The sequence below is a fragment of the Gadus morhua genome, chromosome 22 (genome assembly GCF_902167405.1).
Source record: "Gadus morhua chromosome 22, gadMor3.0, whole genome shotgun sequence".
Lineage (NCBI taxonomy): Eukaryota > Metazoa > Chordata > Actinopteri > Gadiformes > Gadidae > Gadus > Gadus morhua.
The window spans coordinates 738,748-762,453 of NC_044069.1; the positions used below are offsets into that span (position 1 = coordinate 738,748).

At 46.0% G+C, this 23,706-nt stretch overlaps 1 protein-coding gene and 1 long non-coding RNA gene across 2 annotated transcripts; one reads left to right on the top strand and one right to left on the bottom strand.

Annotated features, from left to right (window-relative positions):
- Positions 1-7,864: 7,864 nt before the first annotated feature.
- Positions 7,865-8,404, top strand: LOC115535821 (stonustoxin subunit beta-like; the record flags this gene model as incomplete). The annotated part of the gene is made up of 1 exon (XM_030347346.1): positions 7,865-8,404. A coding segment is annotated over one exon (540 nt), but the record flags the coding sequence as incomplete, so codon positions are not given.
- A 5,629-nt stretch (positions 8,405-14,033) lies between these two features.
- LOC115535823 (uncharacterized) lies at positions 14,034-14,940 on the bottom strand. The gene is made up of 3 exons (XR_003974560.1): positions 14,641-14,940; positions 14,455-14,553; positions 14,034-14,278 (listed from the first exon to the last, which is right to left on the bottom strand). It is a non-coding gene; the product is annotated as an uncharacterized LOC115535823 (long non-coding RNA).
- Positions 14,941-23,706: the final 8,766 nt, after the last annotated feature.

Below are 23,706 nucleotides of genomic sequence, written 5' to 3' on the forward strand. Positions count from 1 at the left end.
GGGATGAAAGAGCCCCCCAAGTGCTTTGAGGTACGTGGCTGAGAGAGTCTGTGGCTGAAGGTGCTCCTGAGTCGCCTCAGCTCGGCGTAGAGAGGGGGAGAGAGATTGTCCATGATCGCCTGCAGCTTCCCCCTCATCCTCCTCTCTGTCAGAGCCCCCACACAGTCCAACTTCATGCCCACCACAGAGCTCGCCTTCCTCACCAGCTTATTCAGCTTGCTGGCACCTCCGCTCCCGATGCCTCCGCCCCAGCACACTACAGCAAAGAAGTTGGCACTGGCTACCACAGACTGGTAGAACATCTGTAGTAGCCTAGTGCACACATTGAAAGACCTGAGCCTCCTCAGGAAGAACAGCCAACTCTGTCCCTTCCTGTAGAGGGCCTCAGTGTTGTCTGACCAGTCTAATTTATTGTTCAGGTGCACCCCAAGGAACTTGTAGGTGTCCACCATCTCCACCTCCTCCCCGTTTATGGAAACAGGTATTGGGGTGCTCTTTCTGCGCCGGAAATCCACCACCAGCTCCTTGGTTTTCCCGGTGTTGAGCTGTAGGTGGTTTCCGTCACACCATCCCACAAAGTTCTCAACTAGTTCCCTGTACTCTTTCTCCCTATTGTCTGTGATGCATCCAACAATGGAGGAGTCATCAGAGAACTTCTGCAGGTGGCATGCTCGGGAGTTGTAGCAGAAATCCGAGGTGTAGAGGGAGAACAAAAACGGTGATAGTACAGTTCCCTGGGGTGTGCCGGTGTTGCTGGTCACCACGTCTGACAAGCAGCGTCGCAGCCTGAGATACTGCGGCCTGTCTGTGAGGTAGTTTGAAATCCATGCCACCATGTCAGGATCCACCTTCATCACTTGGAGCTTCTCCGCCAGCCGGACTGGCTGGACGGTGTCGAAAGCACTGGAGAAGTCGAAGAACATGATCCTAACCATGCTCTGCGGCCTCTCCAAGTGTGTGTAAGCTCTGTGAAGCAGGCAGATGATGGCGTCCTCCACGCCGATGTCGGTCTGGTACGCAAACTGCAGTGGGTCCAGGCAGTCACGCACCAAGGGCCTGAGGTGCTCCAGGACCATCCTCTCAAAGGTTTTCATGACGTGTGACGTTAGAGCCACAGGTCTGAAGTCTTTTGGAGCGCTGGGTCGTCCCTTCTTCGGGACAGGGACTACGCAGGATGTCTTCCAGAGTGTTGGCACCTTTTTCAACCTCAGGGAGAGGCCGGAAAGATGCGTGAACACTCCTGCCAGCTGCTCTGCACAAGTCTTGAGCACCCTCGGGCTGATGTCGTCCGGTCCTCTGGCCTTGTATGTCCTGATCCTGGTGAGCTGCCGTCTCACGTAGCTGGTGTTGATGAAGGGGTTTGTTGTTGCTGGGGTCACTGGGATAGTTGGGGGTGTGATGAGGGGATGACTGATCCCTGGGCTTGACATTGGTCCAGCCACCTTAGAAGTGTGGAAAGGGAGAGAGAGAGAGGGTGGTGCTGGGAGGGGAGGTGCAAAAGCTGCCATCCCCGGGTCTTGTGGTATAGCAGAGAGATGAGTAGTGCAGGAGGGGGAGGGGGGTGTTGGTCTGGCCCCAGTTGGTGAGTCAAATCTGTTAAAAAACAGGTTTAGCTCGTCGGCCCGTTCCTTTGTCCCCTCCTGTGATCCTCCAGACTTTTTCATGCCAGTGATGGTTCTCAACCCCGCCCACACCTCTCGGGGGTTGTTCTGCTGCAGCTTCCCCTCTATTCTGTTCTTGTAGCAGTCTTTAGCCCTCCTCAGTTCCCTCCTCAGCTCTCTCTGTATTTCCCTCTGTGTGTCCTTATTGTCTCCTGCCATGAAGGCTCTCCTCTTCCGGTTCAACAGGACTTTGATGTCCCTGTTGATCCAGGGTTTGCTGTTGGGGAAGCAGCGAACCTTCTTGGTGGGGACAACACTCATCTCATCTCATCTCATTTTCGTCCGCTTATCCGGGGTCGGTTCGCGGGGGGAGCAGCTCAAGCAGGGGGCCCCAGACTTCCCTTTCCCGGGCCACATTGACCAGCTCTGACCTGTTGTTGGGGAAGCAGCGAACCTTCTTGGTGGGGACAACACTCTCCTCACAGAAACTTTATATAGTCTGTGACGCATTGAGTTAGATCCTCAATATCGTCGCCGTAGTCTTCCTGGAACATCTCCCAGTCTGTTGTCCTGTAGCACTCCATCAGGGCCTCCTCAGCCTCCACAGACCACTGCTGTACAGTCCTGGTGGTGGTTGGCTGTCTCCTCACAAGAGGTTTGTATATAGGAGACAGTTGTATCAAGCAGTGGTCTGATTTGCCCAGGGGGGGAGAGCTGTTGCACTGTATGCCTCCTTAACATTGGCATACAGTAAGTCCAATGTCTTATCCCCTCTGGTGCTGCAGGTCACATACTGAGTGAAGTCAGTCAGTGTCTTTGAGATGTTAACATGGTTGAAGTCTCCATTCACTATAATGAGAGCGTTGGGGTGCCGAGTTTGCAGGTCTGCGACGGTGGAGTGAATGACGTCACAAGCCCGCGCCGCCACAGCTGATGGTGGAGTGTAAACAACAACAATAATGACAGCCGAGAACTCACGGGGCAGATAGTAAGGTCTCAGTCCCACAGCCAACAGCTCAACATCAGGCGAGCACGTGATTTCCTTCGTAGTAACATGTCCAGGGTTGCACCATTTGGAGTTAACAAAGACGGCCAGTCCACCACCTGACTTCTTACCGCTCTGTTTGTCTCTGTCCGCCCGAACTAGCGTGAAGCCGGCTAGTTCCACAGAGCAATCTGGTATCTTCCCGTTCAGCCATGTCTCCGTCAGGCACAACACACTGCATTCCCGGTACTCGCGCTGTCCGGTAATGAGGGCTGATTGTTTGTCCGTCTTGTTGGGCAGTGAGCGTACATTCCCCATGACGACCGAGGGAAGACGGGGCTTGTATCTCCACCTCCTCTCCGACTTCTTGTTCCTCACCATGGCTCCTGCTCTGGTCCCACGCCGCCTTAACTTCAACTCCCTCGGGATCCCCTTCGGGCACGCCACTGGTCGATCCCGGTGCTGGAGGAGCTCGTCTCGCGAAAAGACGTTGGCCCTGTGTTGTTGTAGTTTGGTGGTCGCGGTGATCGTCAAGCACATTGTCGTTGTTGCACAACCGTTTAAGAGCCCTATTGATTAATCATTTAACTCAAGAATTAAACCTACGTATTAACAAAGCCTAGAGTTGAAGTTCTAAAAAGTATATCTAGATAAAAAAAGAAATAGGAAAAGGGGGTCGGGAGCTGCTGTATCGGGCTGCCACTCGCTGCGGCGCCATGGTAACACACAACAAGCCTCACATAGTAATAGGAATGAAGGATAATAAAAAATCAAACTGTTGAGAACTCTTTTATTAAACCTTCATTAACCTTTAGTATAAGGCTTATATTGTAATAATAATGTAGAAACTTATTTATCTTCAGATCTTCATTTCTTCCTTTGCACCGCTGCATCTCCAGATACGTAGAGCTCCAGGACGCTAAACCCTTGGATAACCCCTTGTTATCGGTGGTCTATGTGTGGGTGCGTGCTTGTACTTGTTTGGCTACTTAGTTGGGAACTTGAACCTGATTGCACACCGAACTCGTGGGAACCTCGTGTGCGGTGAGGACCTGAGTCCAGGTCCCCAGAGGCACAAGCATTGCAAATGAAAGAAAACACAATTTCAACAAACTTGTCAATGTACCCATCAAAATCCTTATAGGTCCTCGTCGGGTAGGTTCCACTGGATTTAAAGTGTGTGTGTGTGTGTGTGTGTGTGTGTGTGTGTGTGTGTGTGTGTGTGTGTGTGTGTGTGTGTGTGTGTGTGTGTGTGTGTGTGTGTGTGTGTGTGTGTGTGTGTGTTTACGTATTTTTCGGAGTACACCCCTAGTGGTCAGATCTAGATTAACTGTGTGAACTGTGTGTTCACCTGACATATCAGGTCTCCACCACACCCACTGCGCCCCACCAACGCCCACCCCTAACCCGGCTTCACGAGATCATCGAAGGCCTGATGAACTGACTGGAAGTTTTAAGAACTGTGTGTGCACCTGATATATCAGGTCCCCACCACACCAACCCCACCCCCAACTCCAAGAGATCATAGAAGACATGATTTACTTAATGGAGGAATTTCTTACATTATCGACTGGGGTATCCACAATATTGCTATGGGTTTAATTACAACTAGAGGTTGAAAGCTCTAGTCTTTATTAAAATATGACAATCAACCAGTCTTTGCCCTGTTAATTTAACAACTAATTGCGAAATCCCAGGAAAATACAGTTTACTTTCATAATAAGTTGGTCAGTATGCTAATTCACAGAATGATTAATTAATACTATCCCCTAGTCTGTTTACCAGTAACTCCTCAGTAATTACTGAATAACTGTTACTTAGGGCCTCGTTAGGGCCCCAGTTAGGGCCCTGGTCGTTCATCATTCGTTACTCATTCGTTCCTCAGTAACTACCCACGTTTTTGCGTACCTTATTGTAAAGTGTTACCCTTGTTTTTACTTTATATTTGTATTGTATTTAATTGTTTAATCAAATTTAGCTAGTAAACTGAGTGTTAAAAGCGAGTTCAAAAAACATTTGCGTCATGTTGCAAAAGACGAAATAACATAATACAGAAAACGGATCGCTAGATAACACTTGTTTTTACTTTATATTTGTATTGTATTTAATTGTTTAATCAAATTTAGCAAGTAAACTGAGTGTTTAAAGCAGGTCAAGGACGAAATAGCACAATACAGATAACGGATCGCTAGATAACACACTTGAAAGGTTCGCGAATGTTCGTGAACCTTCCACGTCATTCGACGCGATCGTCCGTTGCCAGGCAACGGACGATCGCGAACATCTGTTGCCAGGCAGGTTTGGAATGGATTACGTATGGATGACGTGCCCAGTACAAATTTGGCACCCGGTACAAATTTGGCGTGACAGTTGCTTGCTTTTGCTTGTTGTGGCACTCATGGAAGGCAAGAAGAGAAAATAGAAAGGAGGGGCTGAAAAGGCCAGAATAAAGAAGAAGCGGATGCTGGAGGGGGAGGCATCTAAGTGCTCAAAAATAACGGATTTATTCAGGAGTCAGGCATTAACGAGTGAACGTGAATTGACAGAAAAACAGTTAGCCAGAGCTCCACCATTGACGTTATTGCTAAGCGGGAGCTAAGCAATAATCCTCCCCGGACCGGGGAGGATTCTCCCGGTTGCTATTAGTGCCCCACTCCGCCCCTGGGTGTACTTATGAATTTAACATAATTTTATAAAGTTTGTCGTTAATATGAACATATCTTAATTTATCCCACAATACTTGTCCTCATATTTTCTGCGTGGGTCGATGTGAAAGACCCTGGTGACACGCAGGCCACGTGTTGTCCCCCCTCCATTACTGTGTGTATACGTATGTATTTCTGTGTGTATTACTGCATAACTATGTGCGCGTATATGACAATAATGAGGGAATAATAACATGTATGCTTGAGATCAGTACTTGCTCTGCTTAAGTGCGTTCTAAACACGAGAGCCACAGTACCAGTCATCACTTACTGAGGTGTTCTCAGTAGAGGTCTTCAGGTGTTTCTTCAAGACGGGGAGGGATTCTGCAGACCGTAGGGAATCTTGACTGTGAATGACAGCCACGCAGTATTAATATATCTGTGTGTACATAACTCAGTGTGTCCTTGTGTGTGTGCTTGAGTGAGTCTGTGAGTTTGTGTGTAGTAGAAGAAAAACATTTCCTTACACTGATGGTATCAGAGTGCAAGCTGATAATTGGTCTGAATGAAAACAAGTGACGTTGTTTTTCCAGCTGGCAGAGCAAAGAAGAAGGCTAAGTCCAGACGCCCTGGAAGCCGTCAGAGAGTAACAATTGTCACCATCTCTGAACCGGACCCTGGACTCTCTGAGGAACCTGAGGACAAGTCTTTGGACCGGGAGGAAACCAGGAAGAGAAGATTTGGTAGGTGCCCCTTTATAGAGAACTAAAAGAAATAATCCAGTCCAAAACAATGATCCAAAAAAGTATGATCTCCTCCAAATACATTTAGGATTTATTTTTAGAAAACCTTTTTAGCCGAAGTGACCGTGTGTGTGTGTGTGTGTGTGTGTGTGTGTGTGTGTGTGTGTGTGTGTGTGTGTGTGTGTGTGTGTGTGTGTGTGTGTGTGTGTGTGTGTGTGTGTGTGTGTGTGTGTGTGTGTGTGTGTGTCCTTCTCCTGAACAGCTCTATGGTTGCCCATCACTCTCATTGTGAGCATCGGACTGCTGATTATTCTCACGATCTCCCTGTGCCTCAGTGAGTCTAAATCATATCATCCTGAATAGAATTACATTACAGTATAAACATAAAAATTATTGTAATAATAGCAATGATAATGATAAATATTGTTTTTGTTAGATTTAGTGATAATAATAGGGATAGCACACATACACATAAACACCACATACACACACACACACACACACAAAATCCACACACACGTGCACGAACACACACGCACACACGGGCGTGCTGATGCAGACGTTCCAAGACAAGGGCAGTGCAGGACACCGCATACAAACACACCACACACACATGCACACACGCACACATGCACACACGCACACATGCACGTGCATACGCACACTGCATACACGTGGATGCAGATGTTTCAAGACAACGGCAAGATTGAGATAACAGCCCCGCTGTCGACACACTCTCCCACCTAAGCCTTATGTCCATCAAAGACACTTTTTTGCAAAGTTATTTTTCTTAAAACATTTTCCACCTCCTTGAGACTCCCGAAATGTCTTGTGATATTGAAATCCCCCCTCCCCCCTGCCGACTGTTTTAGTTGTTTTATTTTTCTTATGTTTTATGTGTAGGCTATGTGTGACTGTAGGCTACTGCTGCCTGTCTTGGCCAGATCACTTGAAGTGATGTTAAATCTCAATTCATTCTTCTGTTAACAAAAAAACCAAACATCTCTCATGTCAGGTAGCTAATGTACAAGCTGCAATCTTGCCCTCACAAGCAGAGGGGTGGGGGTGTGGCCCTGAGCAGCTTGCGGCCACGGTACCATGAGCTCTGTTCACAGTGGATGTAACGCATAGGTGTTAGGAGAGAGTGAAGGGAGTGTCTGACGCTGCATCGCTAGATCCATGTTGTAGACGTTCACTCCTCTCCTCCTGGTTTCTTCAGGTTCAGTGATGCCCACCAAGGAGGAGGGGGAGGCCCCCAACATCACAGAGTTCCACTCCTCTACCCACGGGTTGTTCGTGGGCCAAACGGCCCTCTTCACCTGCAATGCCAGCGGCACGCCGGAGCCCACAGTAGAGTGGCTCCACAACGGCAGGCCCCTGGAGAGGGACGGCACAGACAACCAATCAGACGCCTGGGTGGAGAGGGGGTTCCTCTTCGTCAGAGGTGTGAGGGATGGCGTGAACACGGTCTGCTGCATGGCGAGCAACAGCGCTGGCACGGCCAATCACAGAGCTGAGCTGCTTGTCTTTGGTAAGTCCTGGATCCAAGGAGAGGTGTTTGTTGTTGATGTATTCATAATATTTTTGTTGATGTAATCATAAGACTGTTGTTGATACATTCATAATATTGTTGTTGATATATTCACAACATTGTTGTTGATATATTCATAATATTGTTGTTGATGTTTTCATAACGTTATTGTTGAGGTGTGTGTATCTATGAATGTGTACCTATGTATGTATGTATGTATGTATGTATGTATGTATGTATGTATGTATGTATGTATGTGTACACAGAGTGCAGGAGAACAGTACTAGTGATGATGTTGATGATGAGGATGAAGAATGGTTCAGCAGCTCATCATGTCTGGTTCTCCATCAGATGCCTGTGACCTCACACTGGACCCCAACACGGCCCACAGACGACTCTCTCTGTCTGAGGACAACAGGAAGGTGACGATGGTTGTAGAGGACCAGTCGTATCCGGATCACCCAGAAAGATTTGACTCCATGATGCAGGTGTTGGGTAGAGAGGCTCTGACTGGCCGCTGTTACTGGGAGGTAGAGTGGGAAGGACGGGTTTTTATAGGAGTGACATACAGAGGAATCACAAGGAGAGGAGGGGGTGGTGACAGCAGGCTTGGAGAGAACAACAATTCCTGGAGTCTTTATTGTAATGATGGTGGTTACGTTGCCTGGTACAACGGTACAGAGACAGCCCTCCCTCTCCGCCCCGCTGGCTCCACCAGAGTAGGAGTGTATCTGGACCGGCCTGCTGGCTCTCTGTCCTTCTACAGAGTGTCCCCAGGTGGAGGAGGGTCCTCAGACACACTGACACACCTCCACACCTTCTGGTCCTCCTTCACCCAGGAGGACCTCCTCCCAGGGGTGAGGCTATGGGGGGGGACAGCGTTGCTGTGTCGGTTGTAGAAAAAAACAGCGGGCCCGGGGCCCCGGGGATCAGTCAGTTGTACAAAAATGGATGGGGGGGGGGGGTGGAGCCCCCTCCGCCCCGGCACACACACACACACACACACACACACACACACACACACACACACACACACACACACACACACACACACACACACACACACACGTTCACACACACATAAAAAAAACACATATGCACACACACATAGTCTCTCTCTCTCTCTCTCTCTCTGTCTCTCTCTCTCTCTCTCTCTCTCTCTCTCTCTCTCTCTCTCTCTCTCTCTCTCTCTCTCTCTCTCTCTCTCTCTCTCTCTCTCTCATAAGATCTCCCATAGTTGATTAAGCACATTAATTATTGTAATTGTATATAAAATACCTATTGATGGTAAATCTTTGAATATTTTCGGACGTCACCAGTTTTGGTCATCAGGACTCATATATTTTTTGTCAAAATCCTGATTTACAACCTGATTTAAAGCAGATTTTATATTTTATTCATAATAACCAAGAGGTCTGTGGGATAATGTTGCATGTTGTAAATTACTTTAAACTGAATTTTGATTTTTTTTGTGAAGAACATGTTCAGTTATTAAAGATACGTGCAAACCTGTTGATGAAAGCCTGCTGCTTCTATTGTTTTAGTCCTTTGTTTTTGTGTTTATTGTGTACATGTAAGGGAATATTTTTCTGTCTTATTTGTTAATGAAGCATAAATGCAATTAAAAACTCAGTGGATCTAACTGACTGTTCTCGTTTGTTCAGCCGATGATTTCTCGTTTTATTAGTGAATAATGCTTCCATAAATGCCTTAAGAATAACAATATATTAATCAGAAATTATTAATAGAAGAACAAATGTTTGTCAGATATTAAGGTGCGGCCACACCAGACGCGTATCTTGCGTACCTCGCGTATAAAATCGCCCTTTTTTCCATAGGGAACCATTGGTTTACGCGCGTATGAGGCGCGTACACGCGTCACATGCGTATAAGCAACATTTTACTCGCGTTAGGGGCGTATGAGGCGCGTATATATACGCGCGTATAGCGTACGCGAGGAGTTCAAAAAATTGAACTTTTTACGCTCATACGCGCCGCAATAGCCAATCAGCGTTGAGCCTGACCCGACGTCACTGGCAGAGAGTAGTGAGCTTGGACAGAAGCATACGGCCGACATCTTTCTTTATTCTGTGTGGAAATAGTAACATAGTTACGCCATTAAATGCTTTTATGGAAACATTTTTAGCGAGAAATGTGCATTTTACTTTCATAATGTTCGCTCGGTGAATGTGAAGGATGTTTGGTTTGATAGTTATGACGAAGAGTGAACGCTCCGTTCACTTGCATGGACAGAGTCTCTGATTGCTAAGCAACCTCAACGTCTTGGCAGACTATTTCTCTGCTGATCAACACTACGAATGCTTGAAACACACCAGACACACCATGTGAAGTTATTGAACCCGATTATTGTTATTTATATCCGAGATTATTTAATCTAACCCGATCCAAGCTCTATCATCCACCCAAACACGGCGGCGTTTGGGTTTCCTTCCTCGGACTCCTAAATCCAACGCAGCCACAGGCTGGGGGGGGGAAGTTTTGGGCGGTCTCATCTACGCGCGTATGCGTACGCGCGTATCTGACCATTTTTGACACAAAATGGTCAAGCAACATTTTAGCTGCGTTACGCGTGTACATGGTACGCGAGGTACGCGCTTGGTGTGTTCGCACCTTTATGGTACGGCCACACCAACCGCGTTGCTCGCGTTAGGGGCGTTGAAAATCGGCATTTTTGCATAGGGAACCATTGGTCTAGGCGCGGTACACGCGTTGAAGCGTTGAAGCGTTGCGTTGGGGGCGTTAGGCGCGGCAGTTGCACGTAATTACGCACGTAAACGCAGTAACGCGCCCAACGCACCAACGCCCAGAGTTCAGAAAATTGAACTTTCAACGCTCCAACGCGTGACGCTTTGCCGCGGTGGCCAATCACCGTGGAGCTTGACCCGACGTCACTGGCAGAGAGTAGTGAGCTTGCACAGAAGCATACGGCCGACATCTTTCTTTATTCTGGGTGGAAATAGTAACGTAGTTACGCCATTAAATGCGTTTATGGAAACATTTCTAGCGAGAAATGTGCATTTTACTTTCATAATGTTCGCTCGGTGAATGTGAAGGATGTTTGGTTTGATAGTTATGACGAAGAGGGAACGCTCCGTTCACTTGCATGGACAGAGTCTCTGATTGCTAAGCAACCTCAACGTCTTGGCGGACTATATATCTGCTGATCAACACTACGAATGCTGGAAACACACCAGACACACCATGTGAAGTTATTTAACCCGATTATTGTTATTTATATCCGAGATTATTTAATCTAACCCGATCTAAACTCTATCATGCACCCAAACACGGCGGCGTTTGGGTTTCCTACCTCGGACTCCAGCGCAGCCACGGTCGACATCTTTCTTTATTCTGGGTGGAAATAGTTACATAGTTACGCCATTAAATGCCTTTATGGAAACATTTTTAGCGAGAAATTTGCATTTTACTTTCATAATGTTCGCTCAGTGAATGTGAAGGATGTTTGGTTTGATAGTTATGACGAAGAGGGAACGCTCCGTTCACTTGCATGGACATGGACTCATCTAGCTGCGTTGGCGCGTTGACGCGTTGGAAGCGTTGAACCACCACACACTGGTCAAGCGTCAGGTTAGGCGCGTTACTCGCGTTGTCCAACGCGAGTAACGCGTTTGGTGTGGCCGCACCGTTATTCTTGCCCTGCGTTCACACCAAAAGATGCATTTGCTGCCCGAACGCGTTGACGCCTGAGTTTTGCGGCGCGTCAAATCAAGTTTTGCGGCGCGTCAAAACTTTTGCGGCGCGTCGCGCAGCAAAAGCTTTGACGCGCCGCAAAAGTTTTGACGCGCCGCAAAACTTCTGCTGCGCCGCAGTTTTGCAGCGCGTGAAGATTCGCGGAACGGCAAGTTTTTCCCGCGGTGCTTCTGAATTCATTCACAACCATGGCCGACATTACGAGCATCATATCTCTTTACCTGTTGTGGAAGAGGGAGAGACGTCAGAATGCTCGTCGTCGTTTATGGGTTCATGAGACCATTCGGAGCCGTACAGAGCTCGGTGAATTTCACCGTCTTCTGCAGGAGCTCCGTCTGGATGGCGAACGCTTCCAGCGCTATTTGAGGCTGACTCCGGCCCAGTTTGATGACCTGCTAGCTAGGATCGGTGCTAGGATCTCTCGGTTGGACACCAACTACAGGCACTCCATCTCAGCTTCAGAGCGCCTGTCCATCTGTCTCCGGTGAGTGGTTTCATAATTTGTGTCTCAAAAATCGAAACATAAACATTTTACTTCAGGTTCACCAAGCAGGCGTTTCCATGGTAGACACTACCATTATTATTATCCTCTGCCGACAATAGTATAGTATGTAGTCAAATAGGCAAGGCAAGGCAAGGCAAATTTATTTATATAGCACTTTTCATACACAAGGCAGACTCAAAGTGCTTCACATATAAACATTGTCATACAATAAAATAAAATATTAGATAAGTAAAAGAAAAACATATGCAAAGTAATGGGTAAAATAGAAAAAGGCATTTTAGTATTAAAATAGAAAATAAAGGCAAAGTTAAAAAAGCTTTTTAGAAAGTGCAATGTATTTAAGATTTTAGCAGAAAGCTAAATACAATAACTGGAACCATTATGTTGATCAAATATGACTCCTGCCTTTGTAAAAAATATATATTACAAATAAATGGGGAAAAAATATTGTAAATGTATGATACCTATACTATCTTCACTACAACACTTTTTTTTTTATTCTGCAGATACCTAGCCACTGGGGACTCCTACAGGACCATCGCAAATAGTTTCCGTGTTGGGATCTCCACTGTCTCCAGCATTGTCCCTGATGTTGCAACTGCAATCTGGGACTCTCTGGTGGAGGACTTCATGGCTGTGCCCAGCGCAGATGAGTGGAGGTTCATTGCAGGGAGGTTTGAGGAGCGGTGGAATTTTCCTCTTTGCTGTGGAGCATTAGATGGGAAGCATGTGGTCATCAAAGCCCCTGCTCACTCAGGATCCCAGTTCTACAATTACAAGGGAACTTTCTCTCTTGTTCTCTTGGCGGTTGTAGACGCGGAATATTGTTTCCGGGTGATTGATGTCGGGGGGTACGGAAGAACCAGCGATGGTGGGATTCTGGCCAACTCTGCTTTTGGTGCAGCCCTTCAGTCTGGCACCCTCCAACTGCCTGCCGACCTGCCACTACCAGGAGCTGACCACCGAGGACCACAGCCACATGTCTTCGTGGCTGATGAGGCCTTTCCACTGCGGAAAAACCTCATGAGGCCATTCCCTGGTCGCAACCTGGCAAGAGAGCGCCGGGTTTTCAATTACCGTCTGTCCCGAGCTCGGATGGTTGTGGAGAATGCCTTTGGGATCCTTTCTTCCCAGTGGAGGGTCTACAGGCGTGCCTTCGAGGTCAAAGTTGAGGTTGCGGAGAAGTGTGTGAAGGCTACCTGTATTCTCCACAACTTCATGCGGAGGACCACCCCCCCAAGTGCATTGAGGGGGAACATCCCAGTTGGCAAGGTGGACCCACTGCCAGGTCTACGGAGAGTTGCTGCCAACAACTCAGCGAGGGAAGCCATCAGGATTCGGGAGGCCTTCAAGTCCTACTTCTCCGCTGAGGGAACCGTCCCATGGCAAGACAACGTGTAGCGCACCAGCACACCCAAAACGGCTCTTTTAAGAGCCACCCACACATTACTATTGAGCAAACTTCCTGAAATTACTTTATTGACAGTGATCTTCTGACTTAATGAAGAATGTCTCCTTAGCATACAACAGTAATATGCCATTATTAACTAAGTTTGTTAATGTTAGTTTATATTTTGTAATCAGGTAACTGTGACAGTCCTCAGCCGTCTTGCTTCCCTTCTGCTGGCCTCTGTTCTTCTTCCAGGGAAGCTGATTGGCTGGCCACCTCATTGAGGGATTGAACTCACCTGCAGGAGGCCGAAGAAGCAGAAGATGGGGGGAATCCAACATGGCGCTCTCGCTCTCCCACCTGGAAGGCTGGTGCTGCCTGGCACCCAACTGGGTTTTGTTTGGGGCTGTTATTCTAGCCCTTTAGCATACTCATAGTTTAGTTTAACTGTAAACACAACTCTACACTACAGAATGCTGATTTGTGGGTTTTTTCGAGTTACTAAATAAATGTGACGTTAATTTAACTGTTGCTGCGTGGACCTCCCGTTCTTGGTTGTGCTCTTCAACGAGCAGGGCACAACATAACTGACAAAAATACCTTAAACAAAGTTGCTTGGACCCCAAAATCTGTGGCACAAAATAATTTGCAACATTTCCCTCAAGCAACATAAATGGCCATTCAATAAAGATTATGGAGACACATTTTTGGTATAAAAAATAATTTATTGGTGTGTGTGCGCGTGTGTGTGTGTGTGTGTGTGTGTGTGTGTGTGTGTGTGTGTGTGTGTGTGTGTGTGTGTGTGTGTGTGTGTGCGTAAACAAAAAAAACGAACAAAATGGGCATGGATCATTCCCTGCAACGATTGTCACCCCACAACCTAGTCATCGTCTGGTCCAAATTGATTGATCAAATTAAACTCTACTGGATTATGAACGCAGTTTGCATCGTGCAATAATTTATAAATTTGGAATTTAATTTGTTCCTTTGCATTGGGTGGCAATCGCTGCAGGGAAGGAAGTAATGTTTTTAAAAAGTGCTCATCCTCTGAGAGGACAGGTGGAGGCACAGGTGTGTTCTGCTTCCTCAGCACCTCCAGCAGTAAGGTCTCTATCTCAGTCTCCCTTCTTCTGTTTTGTGTCCTCACTGTTTCAAATGGAAACAACATTTTTGGGTCAGGTAACAGACAAAATACATTCAACATGAAAGGCTATGAGTACATAACTAGTCATACTCATAACATACCATAGGGACCCTTATGACCACATAAAACGAAGTGTAGCATAAAATAAATGTAATTTCTCTCATGTTAAATGACATACCTGGGGCAATAGGAGGAGTGGTGACAGCAGCAGTTGGTGGTGGTGGTGGTGGAATGGGTTCAGAGGCAGCAGCAGCCTCCGGCTCCTCACAGCTTAGATCTTGAGGTGACAAGAGGTAGTTATCAATCTATAGAACAAATCATGCTGTGTATGGGCGTGCATGTGTGTCTTCGCTTATCGACCAACCTCCTAGGTCACTCGCTGTCCCTGCTGCTGCCTCTGAACCCTGGTCCTCGACTGGGTACTCTGCAATCCCGTCTACCTCGACCCCCAGCACCATATTGCTACTGGTCTCCCTTCGAGTAACAAATGGGCCGAGGAAAGACAGGATTGCAGAGTACTTCCAAGTCTTCAACGGGCCTGCTGCTGACCCACTCCTCTTTCCTGCCTCCTCCCTGCGTCTCACCCTGAGGTACGTGTCCCTCAGGACCTTCCACCGTCGTCGGCATTCCTCCTCTGACAAGAAAAAAGCCTGCGCTGTGTAATTCGAACTGAACTGTTAATAATAATAATAATAATAATACATTTAATTTAGAGGCGCCTTTCAAGACACCCAAGGTCACCTTACAGAGCATATAGTCATCATAAATCATTTAAAAAACAACAACAAGACATTGTGGAAAAAATAAATAAATAAATAAATAAACATAATAAATAAGAAATAAATAAAACAAAAACAAGACAAAATAAGACAAACAAACAATCAAAACAGTGATCAGTTAGATCAGGTGCGTTTTGAGTTGTGACTTGAAGGTTGACTTGAAGGTTGACTGTTTTATGTGTGGGGGGAGGGAGTTCCAGAGCCTGGGTGCCGAATAGCTGAATGACCGGGCACCCATTGTAGTGAGTCGTGATGTGGGGACACATAGTTGAATGACTGCTCACTAACTAGCTTGGTTCAATTGATAGCTGGAATAAAGTAACTTTTAAAGTAAATTCAAAAAGACTTACCAGTTAGCCCGACCTCCTCGCTCACCTTCAGCCAAGCCTTGGTCTTGACCGTCCGGTCTTTATAATTTGCCAAGGTGGTGTTGAAGATCACCGGGTATGACGAAACTGCAATGATAATCTTCTCCTCCATTTTAGCGGTTTGATCAGGATCAGGTAGTGAACTCAAGGTCACTCCAAGGGAGTGACACTGATTGGCTGTTACGGCATGTCACTCAGTGGCAACGCCTCAGTGGCAACGCTGTTGAACGCTGATTGGCTGTCATCACGTTTGCAGCGCGGCAAAGGTTTTGCGGCGCGTCAAAAGTTGAAATATTTCAACTCGAGCAGCATTTGACGCGCCGCAAAATACGTGAACGCGCCCTTCGCCCGTGCCCGGCAGCGGGCACGGGCATGCCGCGCCGCAAATCAGATTTTGACGCGCGTCAAATCAAGTTTTGACGCGCGTCAAATCAAGTTTTGACGCGCGTCAAAACGGCAGCAAATGCTGCGGCAGCAAAGCAGCAACGCGTCTCTACATTCACTTTGAATGGGATCACGACGCGCGTCAACTTTTTTGCATCTTTTGGTGTGAACGCAGGGTTAGACTTCCTCCCTTGGTTTTTGTTGTGTGTGGGGGGGGGGGGGGGGGGGGGGGGGGGGGGGGGGAAGGGGCGTGACTTCGCCACTCTGTAGGTCCATGACCTATATAATATTATATATATTTATATTTAGAACTGTAAGTTTAGGTTTAAAAATCCCTGAATAATATTAAGAATGATAAACAGTGGGAGAATTTATTTTACACTTTAATTAATTTAAGGGAAATAATGGTATCATTTGCATTTGATTTCACATTGTGAAATCAATGTTTCCTTTTTCTGTTTTTTTTTGTTTGTTTTCACCTTGCTAACAACTGAATTACTTCCAACTGACCATCAATTGAGGCTTCAATAAAAGAAGATAAAGAGGAGACAGTTTGTTTATTGAGTGAAACCCAGAAGGAACTCTGAGTGGACGCACCAATCGCGTTCAAGTGGAGAATGCACAAAAAATGGAGAGAACTTGACAATAGTAATATTATAACAGTGTTCATCAGTGATAGTAATATTATAACAGTATTCATCAGGGATAGTAATATTGTGGTAACATCCATTGGTGATAGTAATATTGTATCAGTGTTCATCAGGAAGAGTAATATTGTAAAAGTGTTTTCATCAGTGATAGTAATATTATAACAGTATTCATCAGTGATAGTAATATTGTGATAATATTCTTTAGTGATAGTAATATTGTATTAGTGTTCATTGGAACTGAAATTATATTTTCAGAATCCCAGCTTAACAGTTTAATTTAATACCGGCTTGTATTTCCAGTTGGTCTCATTGACGTTGAGGCTAGAGCGTGAGGTCGTTCTAGATAGCGCTCTATTCCGAGGTGGCTATCACTGAAGCTAACATGAAGCTAAAGGCGTTGTGTATGTTTTGTGTAATGAGCTCACAGGAGTCCCAGCGTTCTGCTCTCAGCACTTTATTAAAACATTCCTGGACACGACGCTCGGTGATGATGAGTGATGTGATGATGAGAGTTGATCAGGAGCCCGTCCTCTGGCCGGGTCACATGGGGCTCCAGGTGGGAGGTCAGAGGTCAGAGCCCGTCCTCTGGCCGGGTCACATGGGGCTCCAGGTGGGAGGTCAGAGGTCAGAGCCCTTCCTCTGGCCGGGTCACATGGGGCTTCACAAGGGCCGGATGTTTCTGAAACCTAGAATTCCCCAACAAAATCCACCCCCTTGAGTAGAGGCAATAAAAATACAGAACGATATGCGAGGAAGAGAGACGGAGAAGGGAGCAAGGAGAGAAAAGGATTAGAGGGGACAAGGAGAAGAGAGAAGGAGGAGTAGTATTTAGTGATCAGAACTGTATGGAGTGTATCTGTTGTTTGTGTGTTTGTGTGTATCCATATAGTTTGTATCTATATTAAGTTCATCTTTGGTGTGGGTCTATTTTGTGTGTTTAATTTGATGGTGTGTATCTATATGGTGTGTACCTGTGGTTTGTGCTTGTATATGTATAGTTTGTATCTATCGTGTGTGTGTGCATATGGTTTGTATCTATGTTGTGTATTGGTGTATGTCTGTATGGTGTGGGTCTGTATGGTGTGTGTGTGTGTGTGTGTGTGTGTGTGTGTGTGTGTGTGTGTGTGTGTGTGTGTGTGTGTGTGTGTGTGTGTGTGTGTGTGTGTGTGTGTGTGTGTGTGTGTGTGTGTTAACGTGTGTGGTGGTGGGCGATGACTGCAGTTTAACCAGTGAATGAGACTCTCTGGTCTCATTCTCAGGATGCTGCCAAGTTCACTCCACTGTTTGGCAGTGTAGCGTCTCCCAACCACGGTATGTTGTTGTGTTCCCAGAAACCAGAACGTGTGTGTAAAGTTCTGTTGTGATCAGAACTGTATGGAGTGTATCTGTTGTTTGTGTGTTTGTGTGTATCCATATAGTTTGTATCTATATTAAGTTCATCTTTGGTGTGGGTCTATTTTGTGTGTTTAATTTGATGGTGTGTATCTATATGGTGTGTACCTATGGTGTGTATGTGTATCTATATGGTGTCTACCTGTGGTTTGTGCTTGTATATGTATAGTTTGTATCTATCGTGTGTGTGTGTGCATATGGTTTGTATCTATGTTGTGTATTAGTGTATGTCTGTATGGTGTGGGTCTGTATGGTGTGTGTGTGTGTGTGTGTGTGTGTGTGTGTGTGTGTGTGTGTGTGTGTGTGTGTGTGTGTGTGTGTGTGTGTGTGTGTGTGTGTGTGTGTGTGTGTTAACGTGTGTGGTGGTGGGCGATGACTGCAGTTTAACCAGTGAATGAGACTCTCTGGTCTCATTCTCAGGATGCTGCCAAGTTACGGTTGCAATGGAGAGCAGATGTTCTCGTGTGGAAACATCGCCCTCTGCTGTCCACATCCGCTCACTGAAATAGACTCTCACTGTTACCAAGGTGACCAGAGAGCACCAAGCCTTTGTTGAGTTTTAGTAATTAGCTCACCTGCCGCAGCAAGCGCGCCAAGTGGTTTTCTTAATTGGTTAATTGGTTGCATCTGGTGCGTTTCACTTAAGAAGGAAACGGACAGTTTGTTAGTGTCCTCCACTGTTTGGCAGTGTAGCGTCTCCCAAACACGGTATGTTGTTGTGTTCCCAGAAACGTGTGTGTAATGTTCTGTTGAGTTCTGTTGTGATATATTTGTCCTCTCTTCCTGTGTCACAGGTTGAAGACTTGTTGAGGTAAAGAGGAGCATCTCATCTGGACCTGATGCGAGTAGAAATGTGTAGCAAAGCACAACTGCGTTGACTTGTATGTTGAATATAAATCACTGATAATGTGTGAAGGAAATCAGGGATTGTGGTGGTTTAACTCTCATTTGAAAATGTAATAATTGTACCTGAAAGTAACATTTAAAAGACAAAACTTTCAAACCTTTCAAAGTAAGAAGTAAATCACTCTTGACTAATGACGTCAAATAATTAGTATAACTTATATTAAAAAGCTGGTTTAGTTTATTATGTTAAACATTATTTAAAAGTTGGATGATCCCAAAAGCCCTGAATTTGTATTGGGATTCATTTATCTGATTTAATGGAGATAGTAAATGTTGAACTGTGGGACGGTGCCCAACTTTGCGGACAATAATGAGGAAACTGTTCGTTCCTTCAAGGATCTATCATGGATATTTAACTGCAGTTCTGTGAGTATCCAAACTTAACCATGAAGATGAACTGCAAACTGTAGGTCATTAGTTTCTCATTACTCTTGGGCACATTGATGTATTTTAGCTTAACCCGTTAGCTGAAGGTTGATCTGAGTAGTAAGGATGTTTTATTGGTTCATGGTTTACTTAGGCATTTGGTTTATGTTGGTTTTAATGGTTTGTTAAAATGGTTACAGGTTCTAAGTTATTGTTATAAGCTGGAGTAATGGGTTGGGTACTGATGTCGTCAGTCTTCTTTCCAGCTACTCTCCTGAGCTCTGCATCTTCATCACATGATTGTTGCTGTACTGAGGAGGGTGTGGTCTGAGTGAGCAGAGGTGCATACTGGGATACAGAGCTGTCTGAATTCTACAGGTCTGTAGACACGCCCCCTCAGGGGAAACCGAGTGTTTCAGAAACCGTCGTGACGTCAGTTACATGAACTGGAATGTTCTTTAAAGAGCCCATGCCATTAAAATCACATTTTTCCTATTGTTTGTTAAATAACATAGGTCTGAATAAGTTTGTGAGCTGTGGTAAGTTTGAAATCTATGCAGTTTGTCTGCTGAATGCAATAGGCAATGAAAGGAAAAAGGCAGAAGAAATGAGCCGATCTGGATAAGGTGACACTGTGACGTAGCGTTGTCAAATTATTATTCATGGACCTGCCCACTTGGTTGGTTCGTAACCACCCACAAGAATTCTGAAGGAGTCGTGATTGAGCTAGTGCTAAATGCTAATACGTGTACGGTAGTTGCTTAGTTCGTAGTAACAGGCTAGTTACAGAATTTTGAACGACATCGAACTACATGAACTGCGACATGCTGCCTGCCGCCGGTTGCCGCGAGGCACCACCGCCGCGAAGCACCACCGCCCGGCAGCGGGCAGCCGGGCGGTGGTGCCTCGCGCCGGCAGCAGGCAGCAGGCAGCGCGCGGTTCCGTCTACTACAGATTGATGTGGAAGTGGAAGAACCAGAGACGTCGGAGAACCCGACGAAGTCCTTTGTGATTCATTATATCGTCTGGACGTGCACACAGCTTTTGGCCGTGATAATATGTATTATTTGATATAGATATCTATGTATTATATGATATTATTTAGATATAGAGCTCCAGGACTGTAACGCAAGTGTTGTACACATCCTTGTTATTTGGATAACCGTTGGATAACCTGCTGTTGGTGTGATGGCGCATCACACGTCGGACTCTCGTCTATGGTATTTCTACAACTAGACCCGTAGTTGGGTTATCTCAGCCATGGTTGAGAATGAATTGGGGGAAAGGAACTTTGGCTTAGACTCCCTGAAGTCATGAACCACGACATGGAGGAGAAAGGGATTGTTGACCGCGGTCGTCTCCCGCCGGAGCCTCGCTGCCGATGGACCACCGCCTCGGCATCAGGATGCGGTGATTAGCGCTGACCGCTGCCGAGGCGGCGGGAAGCAGGGCTCAAGCGGGATACATTCGCGGCCAACAATCCCTTTCTCCTCCATGTCGTGGTTCATGTAGCCTACTTCAGGGAGTCAAAGCCAAAGTTCCTTTCCCCCAATTCATTCTCAACCATGGCTGAGATAACCCCCACTACGAGTCTCGTTGTAGAAATACCAGATACGAGAGTCCGACATGTTATGCGCCATCACACCAACAGCAGAACGGTTATCCAAATAACAAGGAAGTGTACAACACTTGCGTTACAGTCCTTGAGCTCTGCTCTATATCTAAATAATATCATATAATACATAGATATCTATATCAAATAATGCATATTATCACGGCCAAAAGCTGTGTGCGCGTCCAGACGATATAATGAATCACAAAGGACTGGTTCTACCACTTCCACATCAATCTGAAGTAGACGCGGTCGTTTGAGATTCATAATAACCTATCGTCTGGAGGCTCACACAGCTTTTGGCCGTGATAATATATATTATATATTATATGATATAGATATCTATGTATAATATGGGTTTCTAAGAGCCATTGCGATACATCCACCGTAAACAGAGCGCATGGTACCGTGGCTACAAGCTGCTCAGGGCCAGGTGATAATATATATTATATATTATATGATATAGATATCTATGTATAATATGGGTTTCTACGAGCCATTGCGATACATCCACCGTAAACAGAGCGCATGGTACTGTCAGTGGCTACAAGCTGCTCAGGGCCACACCCCCACCCCCCTCCTTGACCTGCCTTGACACGCCCACCGTATACAGAGCGCATGGTAGTGGCTACAAGCTGCTCAGGGCCACACCCCCACCCCCCTCCTTGACCTGCCTTGACACACCCACCGAAACAGCGCGTTTGGGGGAAGCTCAATGTGCGACAGTTTCGGAGTGACTGTAACTCTGCACCACGGCTGAATTTCGGGGACGTCTTTGAATACTGTGTATGTGGCCCACTAATACCTATATTAAAGCATCATAAAATAGAATGGCATGGGATCTTTAAGATGGAGACAGGGATTCAGAAGGTGGGGGAGATGAGGGGGCTCCTCATCTCAACAACTAAAACACAACATCAGTCTGACACGGAGAACCATGGAACACATTCAACAGTCCCCTCCAGGCATCGTGACTCCTCAGGAACAGTTTCATTTACTTGAGGCCTCCAGTAGACATGAAGAGCCCTGAGCGACGCTCCGGAGCGATATCCTACACACTGGGCAGGAAGGAGAGTATCCAAATCAAGTGTAAAAGGATGCAAGCGGCGTGTTCAGATCAGCGACTTCAAACTAGGACTACAGCAATCAGGATCAACGGAGGATGGACACCATAGGAATTCCACAAGGAGAGTCTGAAGTTGGAAAGGAACCTCAATGGATGTTCAAGATGACCTTCAGACCTGTAATGAGGTGGATCTTCCTACCTGGCTGGATTGATGGAGAGCCCTGTGGATCTTGTCTTGCTCTCAGTTGCACGTCTTCTCAGGCTGAACTGTATTTGCTGTACAGGACTAGTTGAACGATCGGTTCCCTTAAATCAGAACCGATCTGGGAACTCCAACTAGTGCGCTCTTCAATCTGAAGTTGTACTCTTCAGCTGAGGAGGTAAGGAAACCTTCACTGGGGCTACAAGTTGTATAAAGGAGAACGTTTCAAAGTGTTCCATGGTACTCTGATGAAGACCGCTGTTGTGTTTCACTGGCTGAGAGGAAGAACCCTCACATCCTCCTCTTGGCCTTTCTCCTCTGAGAATCCTGGTGCCATCTTGAAGAATATTCCAGCTCATGTAACTGATGTCACGACAGATTCTCAAACACTTGGTTTCTCCTGAGGGGCTGTCTATAGAACTGAAGACTTCAGACAGCACTGTATCCCAGCACGCATCTCTGCTCACTCAGACCACACCCTCATGAGTAGGATGCAACACTATAGCGATGGAGATGTAGAGTTTTATAAGTAAAGATGGAGCAGACAAAGGTGATTAGAAAACAATTGCATGTCAAGTCTCTTCTGTAAATCTTTAACCCATGAAGATGGTTGAATAGTTCAACCATCTTGGGCTTCATTTTACTATTACTTAATATTATTATGGGCAGTCCTTTCTCTCAAATGCCCACTTCTCACTTGATCTGTACATGTGTTGGCTGGCTGGCATGATTTGCTGTTGCAGGGTTATGGTCGGCTCTCTCTGAGCTCAACGTTTAGATTTGCTCTCTATGGTTTTTACCCTGAATGATCTAGATAATTGTTTATTGTAAAATGTAGACACAGTTTTGTGTTGAATGATTCCATTGTTTTTAGGCAAGGATTTGAGGTTTAAAGTTGTTGTGGGTAGTACATGGTAGTTCAGTTCTTCACACGTTTTGAGTGATAACTTTGAGTACACACTGGGTGCATAATAATGTAAAGGTACACTGAATAGTAGCAATGACCTACAGCAACAAACAGATCACATCAAGGTAAGTCTGTTGGCTGTGTTTCAAGGAAGACCATCGCTGGACTTCAGGATCTTCCTCCGTTCAGCTCAAGGTGAGGCGCTGGTTCTGTTTTTTCTTTGGTTGGTTCCGGCCGGAATGTTCGGATTCCAGTCAGACGGTTTGTGCTTCCCGCCGTGGAAGGTTCTGAGTGAGGTCACTTGATTTAGTCTCAATGGTTTGCATAGAACGTTGTAGGCTTGACAACCATAAGAACCAACCATAGTTGGACGGGAATCCCCTGAGGGTATCTGGCGGAACGTGCTGGGTTGTATTTGCGTAACCTCGACCGTTGCCAACAAACTACTTTTCAGTCGGTTTCCATTGGGAATTGTTGCACCTTATCTTAAACAACTTAAGTTTGATATTAAATACATACTGATGCGTACATCGTACAATATGTTAATTTCCGACTGTTGTGCCATACTTTTAACCACGTTGACGGGACTCTCGCTGCGTACAAAACAGCGTTCTACTTGTGGGCCCATTTCTGACCATCAGTGAAGGCTGAAAATCATTTCAAGGTGGATGACAATTTGGCATTTCTTCAACGGAACCCTGCACCTGAATATGGCTGAGTATATTTGATTTAATATCGATACTGCTTAGTGTTCTTTGTTACTTCAGGTTTTGTACGTTCTAAATATCAGGTGTCATT